This window comes from Nicotiana sylvestris, chromosome 1 (assembly GCF_000393655.2).
Source record: "Nicotiana sylvestris chromosome 1, ASM39365v2, whole genome shotgun sequence".
In the NCBI taxonomy this organism is placed as follows: domain Eukaryota; kingdom Viridiplantae; phylum Streptophyta; class Magnoliopsida; order Solanales; family Solanaceae; genus Nicotiana; species Nicotiana sylvestris.
Window position 1 is genome coordinate 38,397,876 of NC_091057.1, and position 13,142 is coordinate 38,411,017.

Genomic DNA, 13,142 nt, shown 5'->3' on the forward strand with positions numbered 1-13,142 from the left:
ATCTACACATCTAACAAACCAGATAAGATAATAACAGGTAAAGTCGAGTTAGGTCCTAAGAAAGCATACTTGAGGTGAGATGGTAGCGGTTTCAGCTCCAATTGTGATGGTGCTTCGATCTATGGCTTGGCTGGAGGGGTCTTTATTTCTTCTGAGTGTAAAGGATCGAATTCGAGCTCTCTTTTCTAGTACCCTTCCCCTTGAAGAGTCGACACCCATTCCGCTAAGTCCTCACCATTTACTTCTTCTAAGTTCATAAGGAAAGATGTTAGAGGGTCTTTTGTATTAAGTGCCTCGTCATCTTCCTCCGTGATTACATCCACCGTGTCTAATAAAGAGCAATTTGCAAAGTCACTAGGTTGCCATATAGATTTTTGCACATTAAATGTTATTTCTTCATTATTCAGCCTCATCTTTAGCTCCCCCATTTCACAATCAATTAGATCTCTCCTTATGGCCAAGAAAGGCCTTCCCAAAGTTATGGGAATCTCCTTATCAACCTTGCAGTCCAGAATGACAAAATCTACTAGAAACACGAAACTACTAACTTGCACAAGTACATAGTCATGTATTCCTGATGGCCTTTTTACCGTTCGGTCAGCTAGTTGTACTAACATGGATGTGGCCTCACTCTTCCAATGCTTAACTTTTTATAGATAGACAATGGCATCAGATTTATACTTGCTCCCAAATCACACAATGCTTTGGCAAATACATAGCTACCTATGGTACATGGAATTGTGAAGCTTCCAGGGTCGGATAACTTCTCAGCTATATATCTTGACACAACAGCACTATAGGTTTGTGTCAATATGACAGTTTCCAAGTCTTGGAAGTCGAACTTACGAGACATCAAGTCCTTCATCATTTTTGCATAACCGGGCATCTCCCTTAAAGCATCAATTAGAGGAATGTTTGCTTGAATTTTCTTCAGCATTTCCATGAATTTTTTGTACTATTCATCCTTCTGATATTTGGCCATCCTTTGCAGGAAGGGTGCTGGAGGTCGCTTCTTTTCTATGGCTTGAGTTAGCTCCTGCTCAAACACTTTTTCTAATGCCTTCTCTTGCACTTTGTCAGTCTCCTTTGCAACCTTTTTATCCTTTCTTATTTCCTCCTGGATTGGCTGCACTCTCACTTTTGTTAGCTCAGTTGACTCATTTAACTCAATTGGCACTAACACAAGTATTTCAGTTGACCGGCTCTCACGCGCGATTTCTAGCTCTAAATCAAGATCTTTTCATTTCTTAGACTGACCACTATACGCTATTTCGGGCCTTGCTCTTTTGGATTGACATGTGTGTCCGAAGGTAACATCCCTTGAGGATGATTGTTAAGGGCTAGGGATAATTGCCCTAGTTGAATCTCAATGCCCTTGATAACTAAGTCGTGTGACACTATATTTCTTGCATTTGCTGGACCTTTTCTTCCATTTTCCCGCTGGCCCTAATGAGTTGTTGCAACATTCCTTTAATTTCAGATAACCCATCATTCTTTCCCATTATCTATTGTTGTTGAGGTTGTTGATAAGTTAGCTGTTGATTTTGTTGGTTGTATCCTTGTTGCCTTTGGTAAGGCACTACTTGACCCTGTGATCGCATAGCTCCAGGATTGTTGGTGTTATTGTATTGTTGTTGTGCTGGTCTATACTATTGATTTTGATGTCTCCAATTCTGACCATCTTGCCTCTGGCCTCCATAGTTACCCATATAGTTCATATTATCCTGATAGTTGTGGTTATCATTTTCACTACTCCACGAACACATGTATGGTTGGTTAATGGATGGTGTACATAATCCTCCATTAGCCGTGTCAACTATGTGTACTAGCAGGACCTTACACTCTCTAAATAACTTGCTCAAAAATGCTCCACTTTCTGAAGCATCAACATTGGCCTTCAAGTTTTCTGCCAATCCCATGTAAAACCGCTATACCAATATATGATCTAGAATGCCATGATGTGGACACTTAACCAGCACACCTTTGAATCTCTCCCACGTTTCTTGTAGTGTTTCAGCTAGTTTCTGCCTGGAGCTCAATATCTTATCAACTTGTTTGGCAGTTTTATTGGTGGGCAGAACTTATTCAAAAACTGCTTGACTAATTCCTCCCAAGTTGTGATGGAATTTATGGGTAGCAAAATAAGCCAAGTCTAGGCTTTTCCTGTCACTGAGAATGGAAATAAAAACAGCCTTATTACTTCCTGTGTCACATTCGGTTGCCTTTGCATGACACAAATTGACAGAAAATTTTTCAGATGCTGCTATGGATCTTCAATGTAAGACCCAGAGAACAGTCGCATGTTCTACAGTAGATGTAGCATGTTGTTTGTGATTTGAAGTGACTCCGCTTGTATCTGAGGGATTGTAATTATAGATGCCAAATTTTTTCGTGGTGGGTTCTGCCCAATCATACAAAGTTGCTTCTGGCACAAGAGGCACCACAACCTGATTGTTTGGGTCATTCACATTGTTTCGATTGTCTTGATTACCCAAGACATCACCCATGTCTAATTCACTTTGTTCTCTTGGGTGTTGTTGTCGTTTATCTTTCCTATTTGCACGATTTAATGCCATAAAAGTTTTCTCATGATCCAGTAATGCTTCAAATAATTCACCAGTTCTTGAGGAGTTTCTAGGCATACACCTATAACACACAAGAATACAAACATTAGACTTTCAATGTAATGAATAAAAATGGAGAAAATTGACCAAACTAAGAATCCTAGCAATTCTTCTAGCTATAATTAATAATACTGTTGCTTTCCCCGGCAACTGCGCCAAAATTTGACCATGCTCGACTATGCCTTAAAGGACTAAGCGGTCATTCCAAATATCCCGTTTACAAATCCGGAGTCGAATTCCACAGGGAAATAACATAGTAATTACAACCACTAGTTTTTACACGAATTCAAGTAATCAACCTTCAGAAATATTATATGACGATTTGAGAGTTTACTAACTAAGGTCAAAGTAATTAAAATGCAGTAATTAATAACTTAACAAAGCAAATGTTGTAGACAAGATTTGGAAAGTCTAAGGTTATGATATCCCCCTATTGTCGGAATCTTCCCCGCTATGTTTCCTACAAAATCGCCTAAATATTCTCTACCAATCGTGAGTGCTTTGAGCGTTGTAGCTCTCTCTCGAGAAACTATCATAATTTACTAGACGTATTCTCTCGAACTATGCTAGTTGGCACTAATTCACCGCTTACTACGATCTCACCAAGGCTTCATTATCTCAAATCCTGCCTTTAAACCTTCTGTATTGATCTCTCAATTACATTCAGAGTAGTGTTGTTCAACAACTACCTAAATGTGTACTCTCTCTCGAGCAATATACACACTAAATATGTACAGTTAATTGAGAGCTCTTCAATTATCAACAATGAAAATATAGTTGAACAAGTGAGAAAATTCAAAGGCAAATCTATATTAAACGCAGTAAAAATCATCCTCCAATAGGTTCCATCAAACCTTAGATGAGAGAGTTTATCTACTCATAAATACAACAACAATCAACATAATGTTCAAAGACATTAAACTACAAAATAAAGAGATAAAGGAAGAGAAAACTCATTTGATTCTTGCTCCACAATGCTTTGCAGCCTTCTTCTTCTCCAAAATCATGTCCCGCCCTAGAATAACTCGTTTGGGGAGTATTTATGTCAATACCTTGGTCCAAATCTGGGTTAGGGTCTTTTAACCCGCAACTTTTAATTACTGTGCTATGGACCTCGCGAAGCCTGGTCTATAGCGCGATCAACCTGGCTATAGACCTTGCGTAGCTTGGTCTATAGCGCGATCAAAACCTCGCGAAGCCTGGTCTATAGCGCAGTCAACCTGGTTATAGACCTCGCGAAGCCTGGCCTATATCACGGTCGACCTATCTATAGACCTCGTGAAGCCTGGTTTATAGCACGGTCAACCTGGCTATAGACCTTGCAAAGCCTTGTCTGTAGCACGGTTTGGATAATTGATGCTTTTGTGCTCTTTTCTTGTATTTTTGTCCTCTTTTGTGCAACTTTCATTTGGCGATTCCTTTTAATGTTCCCACACATAAAAAACACGATTTAGCTCAAATGTTGCATAATAACTCATTAGAACAACAAAATATAGGGCGAGTAATGTGTTAAAAGTATAACATTTTGGCCTCACATCAATGGTATGTGCGTCTGTGTGGCTTCTTTTTGTCTGGAACACTCAGCAAGTAAAGATGGTAATTTGATTACTTAGGCAAGACAAAACTATGTTTTTTTCGCGAACCTCGACTAATTCTACGGGATACCTACTGATGTCGCCCAAACGCACACCTTTTTGTCTGGAACACTCAGCAAGTAAAGATGGTAACAACAAACTATGTTTACTCCATGCCTTTCATCTTTGTTTTCTTTGAATCCCTTCAGCTCTTTACTTTATTCACTTTCTTCTTGGCATTTTTCTTTTTGTTCTTTCTTTCTTTGCCTTCCCTTTTCTTCATTTCTTTCCTCTTCTTTGTACCTTTATATCACTTTCAAACTCCTCGTCTCTCCCCCAAACTTATGCTTTAGCCAATTATTTCTCAAGAATGATTAGAAAAAATTGGGTGCCAAGAGAGGGTCATTATAAAACAGATAAAGACTTGTAACGTGGTTATTGAATAAAAAAGGGCTTAGGCTCAAATGGGTTGACTGGGAATATCAGATTTGTAGGCTGTGTAAGATTTTAAATTGGATCAAGGAGATCCTATAATCATTTCTCAAGCCAAGCTATACTTAGAATTTCGCCTAGAAAAATATTCGAGGCAAGTTCTAGACTATAAGCATGTGTACTTGAACTTGAAATTCAATACCTCACCTCTCACGCTGCTGGATTTCTAAAGAGAATGGATTTGAGGGCCCACAACAACCCTAGTTAAAATTGAGAATCACAAATGGCTCGGCTGAACCACTCGATGACTGCTTAAGTCAACACAAGAGTCAAAAGGTCACAACTAGAGCTATTTTCTACCAACAAGTTATTTTTAACCATAAGGCCGTAGGTAAATATGTTGGTACCAAGTGAAGCATGGTTAAGACCCTTTTATTCATTACTACTATTTTTGCCTAAACATAAAATAAAATGGACTCAATCCCTTAATAAGGTTGTCACGCCATCCATCGTTGGGAAAAGCCACCCGATTCACACAAAACCCACCTTTGGAAAGAACCGTGGCATTAAGAAAACCAAAGGTTTATTGTTCACTCAAACGTAAAAAGAAACTAACAAATCAAAAAGAAGCTACTAAAGTAAATAAGAAGTTATACTACTAAGAAAAATAAACTAAAGAAGATATGAAATAAACTACGGAAAGTACGACAAATGAATATACAAACCGAGGGAAAAATGACTATATACATCAAGGGAAAAGGGAGGAATATATATATATATATATATAACCAAAGAGAAAATAAAGATAGAAGAAAAAGAGTATTAGAGTTATTACATGCCAATGTCAATGTCAAATCAATCAAAATAGACCACCCCCTGAATAAGAATGAGCATTGTTCTCAATGCTTAACAAGAATAAGAATAATAAAGGGTAGATAGTTAAGAGAACTCCCTATGTGGTCTCGGTGTTCATGGCATCCTGAGCACCCTCGGTCTCCTCCAACTATATCTCATCATCACCTGGCTGAGGGATAACAATGTTGCTGAGCATCTGGAGGATCTCCTCTGCGGTGTGGGTAGTAAAGTTCGGCTCCTCAAACTGGTTGGTTACTGCATGTGATGCCTCAGGTATTGATGCTGCTGTTGGGGCTGCTGGTGCTGTCTCCAATAGAAGGTCAGGAGGGATATCTCCAACTGATGCAAGCTTGGCTACTTGTTTGCTCAATCTTTCCATTGACTTCTTTGATTCCTGAGATCTCCGCATCTTCTTAACCTGTTTTCCCAAATCCTCAATAGGATTCCCGTTTGCCACCACTGTATCCATGACAGTCTTCTGGTTTTTCAGAATCTTCTTCATTTTTTCCTCCACTGAGGAAGGTACCTGAGGTGCTGTTGGGGGAGAAGATTGTGCTGCAACAACATTAGATATGTCCGACAGTTTTGAAGTAGTTATCTTCATCTAGTTGTTAAGGATCGCAAATGTTTGGGAGACTAGTGGCACAGTATGTGGATAAGTGCATGAGGTTGGAACTGACAATGAAGTTGATGGTCTAGAAGAAGAAGGTAGTGGCATGTTAGTTGTCCCGGTGGAAGGCTCGGCTGTTGTGGAAGGCATGGGCACTGTGGAAGGCTCAGCGGCTGAATATGTTACCACTACCATTGGCTCTTCAGACTGGAAATCGGAGGTAGTTGCCTTACTCTTGAACTTTGGGTTTTCAGCACCCTGCAGGTGATACCATGAGAAGGGCTTCTTGGCCTTTACCTTTGTATCATATGGCCTCGGCTCCACCTTTGCATCATTAAGATTTTATGTGAGGATGTTTGGGTAAGGATAGGATCTTTCACCCTTTTGGACAGCAAGTGTGGTGTTGGTTGACGTGATGGCACCCACATTGATCGGGTACTCAGCCATAATAGAAGCCACCAGAACTGCTCGAGAAAGAGGGAGATTGTTCTCATTCAAGCACGGATCAATATGGCTGCACACAAAGGTTTGCCACCCTTTAGCTTCAAAATTTAGGGTGGCCCGGAAGATAGGAACCCCTGCTGTGATCCACAAAGGTGGTGGTCCTCGAGCATCCAAAATCTCAGCTAGCCACGGGCGAGTTGCATCACCCATAGCAAGTATCTCCAAATATTGGACTACTTCTACTTCTTCAAATCCCACATAAATGTTCAACTAGCAGGCGTCGAATTTAAATTTCAGATTCCTCACTTTTATTATCTTGGTGCCCTTATTTAAGTGAGCCACATTGACATAAAATTCTTTAACCAAATGCTCATTTGCATCTATGACACTTTGGTTGAACAATTTCATCCTTTCACTCCTGAAACTGTCTAAAGACATTTGGATTGTGAATATCCAAATCCTTAAGTAAGAACTGTCGCTCAAGTGTGAGCGATCTCTAGGGCACTGCTTTCTAAATCTTTTGAAGGTCGTCAAACTCACATAGCGATCCTCCCATATTTCCTTCTTCTTCGACTTCTTAAGGTTGCCCACTCGAGTGTCACCTCCTCTACCATCTCCATCATCATCATCATCTAAATCAATCGGTGCAGGATGAGTGTGTGTAGAGGAGGGCTCTGAACCCTGGCCACCTGCCTCTGAACCCTCGGAAGAACCTGCTGAGGTGGAGGGTTCGTCATAGAGTTAGTATCTCCCTTGAAGTTGTTGTATTGGGCTTCCAGCCGCCCTTCCATAGAGTTTCCCTCTGAAGCATCCCTATACGGGGCATATGAACTAGACTCAGAGGGCGCATTAGCTCGACTTTCCAAATGGTCGGCGTTTTGGTGATTGGTTTGGATTGGACTCCAAAAGGCTGAGTACCTTTGCCCCGGCCTCGGGAGGATTCATCTCTACCCTTAGATGTGTCACCTCTACCACGTGAACTAGCCATTGTCTGCAATACAAGGAATATAGGTCAGTTGAGTTTAATACAATTACAGCATTTGTAGAACAATTGTAGAACACAGTCATCAAAAAGACAGTGCGGCTGCAGGCTGTCTAGTGCGGGCCGCACAATTTTGAAGTGCAGTCACATATCCTCAAGTGCGGCCGCACAATTTTGAGTGCAGCCGCACAAGTCCAAACCTGATTTTCTGATTCTCTAAAGTTCAAAAGTGCGGTTGCATACCTTTTTATGCGGCTGCACAATTTTTCTGCGGACCGCAAAATTGTGAGTGCGATCCGTACATTTCAAGCACCAACTTTACCCTTTTTAACAGGTGAGAATCTTACTTGATGAATTGAGTGTGATTTGTGATCTATTTTTAGGATGCACAGTGTTTTCTAGGGCTTGGGAGTTCAGAGAGCGTAAAGTGTGAATAGTGGTAAAAACCCCTATTTATACTTTGACCAAGCCAGTCCAAAAATTACCTGAGTGCGGTCTGCACTCTTTACCTATACATGAATTGAGCTCTGCAGTCCGCACAAAAATGAGTGCAGCCGCATATCCTTATGCGGTCTATATACTTTTGTGTACGGTCGCACGTTGGCCATTTTCCTGCAAATTCCAACTTCAAAGAGCTGGTGATTTCGGATCTCCAGTTGTGCGGCCGCACAAAGAATTGTGTGGCCGCAGACCCTTCTCTACGGTTGCAACATTTTTGTGCGGTCCATATAATTTCAACACTTGGCCAAATTTTTCCAAGTATAGTCCTTGCAATGCACATTCATTCCTGCAATTCACTTCAAAACAAGTTAGTTCAACACAAAACTTACCTAAACAGAAGAAAATGAACAAAAAATGAAAAGAAATATGGCTTGCCTCCCAAGAAGCGTCGGATTTAACGTTGCGGCATGATGCAGATTACCAATTATTTGAAATGAAAAATTGCCACAATGTGGCCATCATCAATCTTGCAAGATAATGTTTAACCCAGTGCTCATTGACTCTAAACACCTCATCGTTCTTATTTTTCAAATCTAGAGCACCAAAGGGGGTTACATTTACCACTTCAGATGGGCCACTCCATTTTGACTTCAACTTGCCCAGAAACATCTGTAGCCGGGAATTGAACAATAGCACAAGATCACCCTCTTTAAACTCCTTGTTTTGGATGTACTTGTCATGGAGGTACTTCATCTTCTCCTTGTAAAGGGATAAGCTTATGTAGGCATGATACCGAAATTCATCTAGCTCATTCAATTGTGCCACTCTTGGGTTTGTGACGACATCCCACTCAAGGGTAAACTTCTTCAAAGACCACATGTCCTTATGCTCAAGTTCCACCGGAAGATGACATGCCTTCCCGAACACTAACCGGTATGGAGACATCCCAACCGGTCTTTTGTAGGCCGTTCTATATGCCCAAAGAGCATTCTCATGTTTTCTTGACCAATACGTCCGGTTGGCTTTCACTGTCTTTGACAAAATACTCTTGATCTCCCGGTTGGAGACTTCAACTTGTTCGCTTGCTTGAGGATGGTAAGGGTCAATATTTTGTGAGTGACACCATATTTTGTGAGTAAGGTATCAAAAGCCTTGTTGCAAAAATGTGAAACCCCATCACTAATAATGGCCCTTGGGTTACCAAACGTCGTGAAAATATTCTTTTTCAAGAATGCCACCACACTCCTTACTTCGTTGTTGGGAAAAACAACAGCCTCGACCTATTTAGATACATAATCCACTGGGACTAGAATGTAGGTGTTCCCACAAGATCTAACAAATGGACCCATGAAATCAATACCCCACTCATCGAAAATATCTATCTCCAAAATGATGCTGAGAGGAATTTCATTCTTCTTTGAGATTCCACAGGCCCTTTGGAAATCATCATAATGCTTAACAATCTTACTAGCATCCTTGTAGAGAGTAGGCCAATAGAATCCACAACTCAACACTTGCACCACCGTTCTTGCTCCACCATAGTTACCACCATATGGTGAAGAGTGTCAAGCCTCAAGAATTCCCATTTGTTCCTCCTCCAGCACACATTTTCGAATCACACTATCGGTACAAATCCGGAAGAGGTATGGCTCATCCCAGTAATAGTCAAGGAAATCCCGTCTGAGTTTTTTCCTTTGGCTTGAAGAGAACTCACTCGGTACAATGCCACTCACAAGATAATTGGATAAGTCTGTGAACCATGGCATCTCGGTCATTGAAATGGCTAGGAGTTGCTCGTCGGGAAATGAATCATTGATCTCAAGGCCGTCATGTGGCCTCCCCTCCTCCTTTAAACGGGACAAGTGGTCTGCCGCTTGGTTTTCGCTACCCTTGTTGTCTTGAATCTCTAAATCAAACTCTTGCAATAGAGTCACCTACCGCATTAACCATTCCTTAGAATCTTTCTTGCTTATCAAATATCGAAGCACTGCATAGTCAGTGTGAACAATCAGCTTTGTACCCATCAAGTATGGGCGGAACTTATCCATAGAAAAGACAATAGCAATGAGCTCTTTTTCTATCACTGTGTTGTTGACTTAGGCATCATTCATGGTCTTGCTAGCATATTAGAACGGATGGAAGATTTAGTTGATACGTTGCCCCAACACCACTCCAACTGCCACATAACTTGCATCACACATGATCTCAAAAGGCAAGCTCAAATCCGGTGTGGTAATAATAGGAGTAGTAGTCTACTTGAACTTAAGCAATTTGAATGCCTTCATGAAATCTTCATTGAAATGGAACTTGGCATCCTTCTCCAAACGTTTGCACAAGGGGTTCACTACTTTGGAAAAATCCTTGATGAATCGGCGATAGAACCCCCCATGACCCAAGAAGCTCCTCACTCCCTTCACGGATGTAGGGGTGGGAGTTTAGAAATCACCTCTATTTTGGCCTTCTCAACCTCAATACCATGCTTTGAAATTTTGTGGCCGAGGACTATGCCTTCCTCGACCATGAATGATATTTCTCCCAATTCAAAAATAAGTTCGTTTCCTCACATCTTGCCAATACCTTATCCAAATTGTTCAAGCAATCATCAAAAGAATTCCCAGCCACAGAAAAATCATCCATGAAGACCTCAAGAATATCCTCCACCATGTTGGTGAAATAGCTATCATACACCGTTGAAAAATCGCCGGTGCATTACATAACCCAAATGGCATCTGCGAGAATGAAAACGTACCATAAGGACAAGTGAAAGTGGTCTTTTCTTGATCCTCCGTAGCAATGAGAATTTGATTGTAGCCAGAGTATCCATCGAGGAAACAATAGAAAGCATGGTCGGCCAACCTATCAAGCATTTGATCAAGGAAAGGAAGTGGAAAATGATCTTTTCTTGTGATTTTGTTGAGCTTGCGATAGTCCATACACACCATCCATTCGGTCACCGTTCTTGTAGGAATCAACTCATTCTTGTCATTGGTAACCATAGTCATGCCCCCTTTCTTTGGGACACATTGCACCGAAGAAGTCCATGAACTATCAGAAATGGGATAAACAACCCCGGCATCCAACCACTTTATGATCTCCTTCTTGACCAACTCTTGTATTTCTTCATTTAGCCTCCTTTTATGTTCAACAGAGGGTTTGTCACCCTCCTCCAAAATAATCTTGTACATGCAAAAGGCGGGGCTTATGCCTCGGATATCCGCCAATGTCCATCCAATTGCTCTCTTCCTTCTTTGTAGCACCTCCAATGTGGACTCTACCTGCACTTTAGTTAAATAAGAGAAACGAATAACCGGTAAAGTAGAAGAAGGTCCAAAGAATTCATACCTGAGATACGGAGGTTATGGCTTTAATTCCAAAGTGGGAGGCTCCTCGATTGAGGGCTTTGTTGGAGGAGTCTTCCGGTTTTCAAGCTCCAAGGATAACTTGCGGGGTTCATAAGTGTAAGACCTCTTTCCTTGCAATGAATTCACACATTCCACATAGCTTTCTTTCTCCTCATCATCATCAAGGTTGAGCAAAACGGCTTCCAAATTATCCTCAACATTCATTGTTGCACTAGCATCATCAATAGTCACATCGGTCACCAAATCCACGAACGAACAAACTGCATTGCTATTTGGTTGCCTTATTTGCACACATGGAAGATCACCTTTTCATCACCCACCTGGAAAGTGAGCTCACCGGCTTCCATATCAACAAGATACTTCCCCGTAGCAAGGAAAGGTCTACCCAAAATAATAGGCACCTTATAGTCCACTTCACAATCAAGAATCACAAAGTCCGGTGGGAGGATGAACTTGTCAACACGAACTAACACATCATCAATAATACCCAATGGTCTCTTCAAAGTACGATCCGCCATTTGTAACCTCATGGATGTGGGTATTGGTTTCACAATTCCCAAAGTTTTGAACACCGTGTATGGCATCAAGTTGATACTTTCCCCAAGAACACATAAAGCTTTGGCAAAATCGGCGCTTCCAATAGTACAAGGGATTGTGAAAGCGTCCAGATCTTCCAATTTCGGAGCCATTGAGTGCACAATAGCACTCACTTGATGCGTCATCTTGATAGTCTCAAAATTCATCGACCTCTTCTTGGTGGCCAAGTTCTTCATGAACTTTGCATAACCCGGTATTTGCTCTAAAGCCTCAACCAATGGTACATTGATAGACAAACTCTTTATCATGTCAATAAACTTTTTGAATTGGTTCTCACTATTTTGCTTTGCAAGCCTTTGAGGGTATGGAGGAGGAGGCCTTGGCATTGATGCCTTAGCCTTTAGCACTACCGGCTCCGGTATGTAAACTACATGTTCCCTTGACGGGTTCACTTCGTATTGTGTCTCCTCCATAATTTCATCAATATCAATTCTTACTTCTTCATTATCTTGAACCACATTGCTTGGAGATTCATCTTCTTGAACCATTACATCATCATCCACAATTCTTCTTTGATTTGAGGTGGTTGCATCTCCACCTTTTCCACTTCTTGTAGTCACGTCCATAGCATGTACCGTATTATTCTCTCCCTTTTGGTTTACCACCGTATCACTTGGTAGTGCCCCCTTAGGACGAGTCTTCAAAGCCTGCGATATTTGGCCCAATTGAACTTCCAAATTGCGAATAGAAGTGTTGTGAGAGGCTAGTTGAGCATCGGAGTCGACATTCTTCTCCACCATCTGTTTAAAAATGTTATCGATTTGTCCCATCTTATTATTGGAAGAGCTCAGACCTTGAGAAGGATAGGGAGGTAGGTTACTCAGTTGTTGAAACATCGGGAGCCTTTGAAAACCCGACCCCCGGTTGTTGTTGTTGTTCCACTCTCCTTAGTTTACCTCCCCAATAGCCTTGATTATTGCCACTCCAATTGTCTTTCTTATTTTGACCATTCCAATTTCCTTGATTGTTCCAATTCCCTTGGTTGTTTTGATTATTCCAACCACCTTGATTGCTTGAGTTCCAATTTCCTTAATTTCCTTGTGGTCACCATTGTTTTTTACTTGGGGCTTGATTGTTGTTTCTTTGACCTTGGAAGTTGTTCACATATTGTACTTCCTCCTCTTGCTCATTGTGTTGTCCATCTTGATCAAATCCGCTATCATCTTGCTCATAATTTTCAACCCAATTTTGCACTTGAGGACCCATTTGCCTCCTATTGTT

General features: G+C 41.1%; 1 protein-coding gene and 1 non-coding gene across 2 annotated transcripts; one reads left to right on the plus strand and one right to left on the minus strand.

The window, feature by feature from the left end:
- Positions 1–1,950: 1,950 nt before the first annotated feature.
- On the plus strand, positions 1,951–2,057 carry LOC138881995 (small nucleolar RNA R71). The gene has a single exon (XR_011403429.1). It is a non-coding gene; the product is annotated as a small nucleolar RNA R71 (small nucleolar RNA).
- A 4,752-nt stretch (positions 2,058–6,809) lies between these two features.
- On the minus strand, positions 6,810–12,661 carry LOC138868920 (uncharacterized). Its single transcript, XM_070146504.1, has 8 exons — positions 11,796–12,661; positions 11,428–11,604; positions 10,712–11,304; positions 9,901–10,045; positions 8,444–8,932; positions 8,224–8,308; positions 7,458–7,530; positions 6,810–7,252 (listed from the first exon to the last, which is right to left on the minus strand). The coding sequence occupies exons 1-8, from the start codon at positions 12,659–12,661 to the stop codon at positions 6,810–6,812; spliced, it is 2,871 nt and encodes a 956-aa protein (XP_070002605.1).
- Between the last annotated feature and the right edge of the window lie 481 nt (positions 12,662–13,142).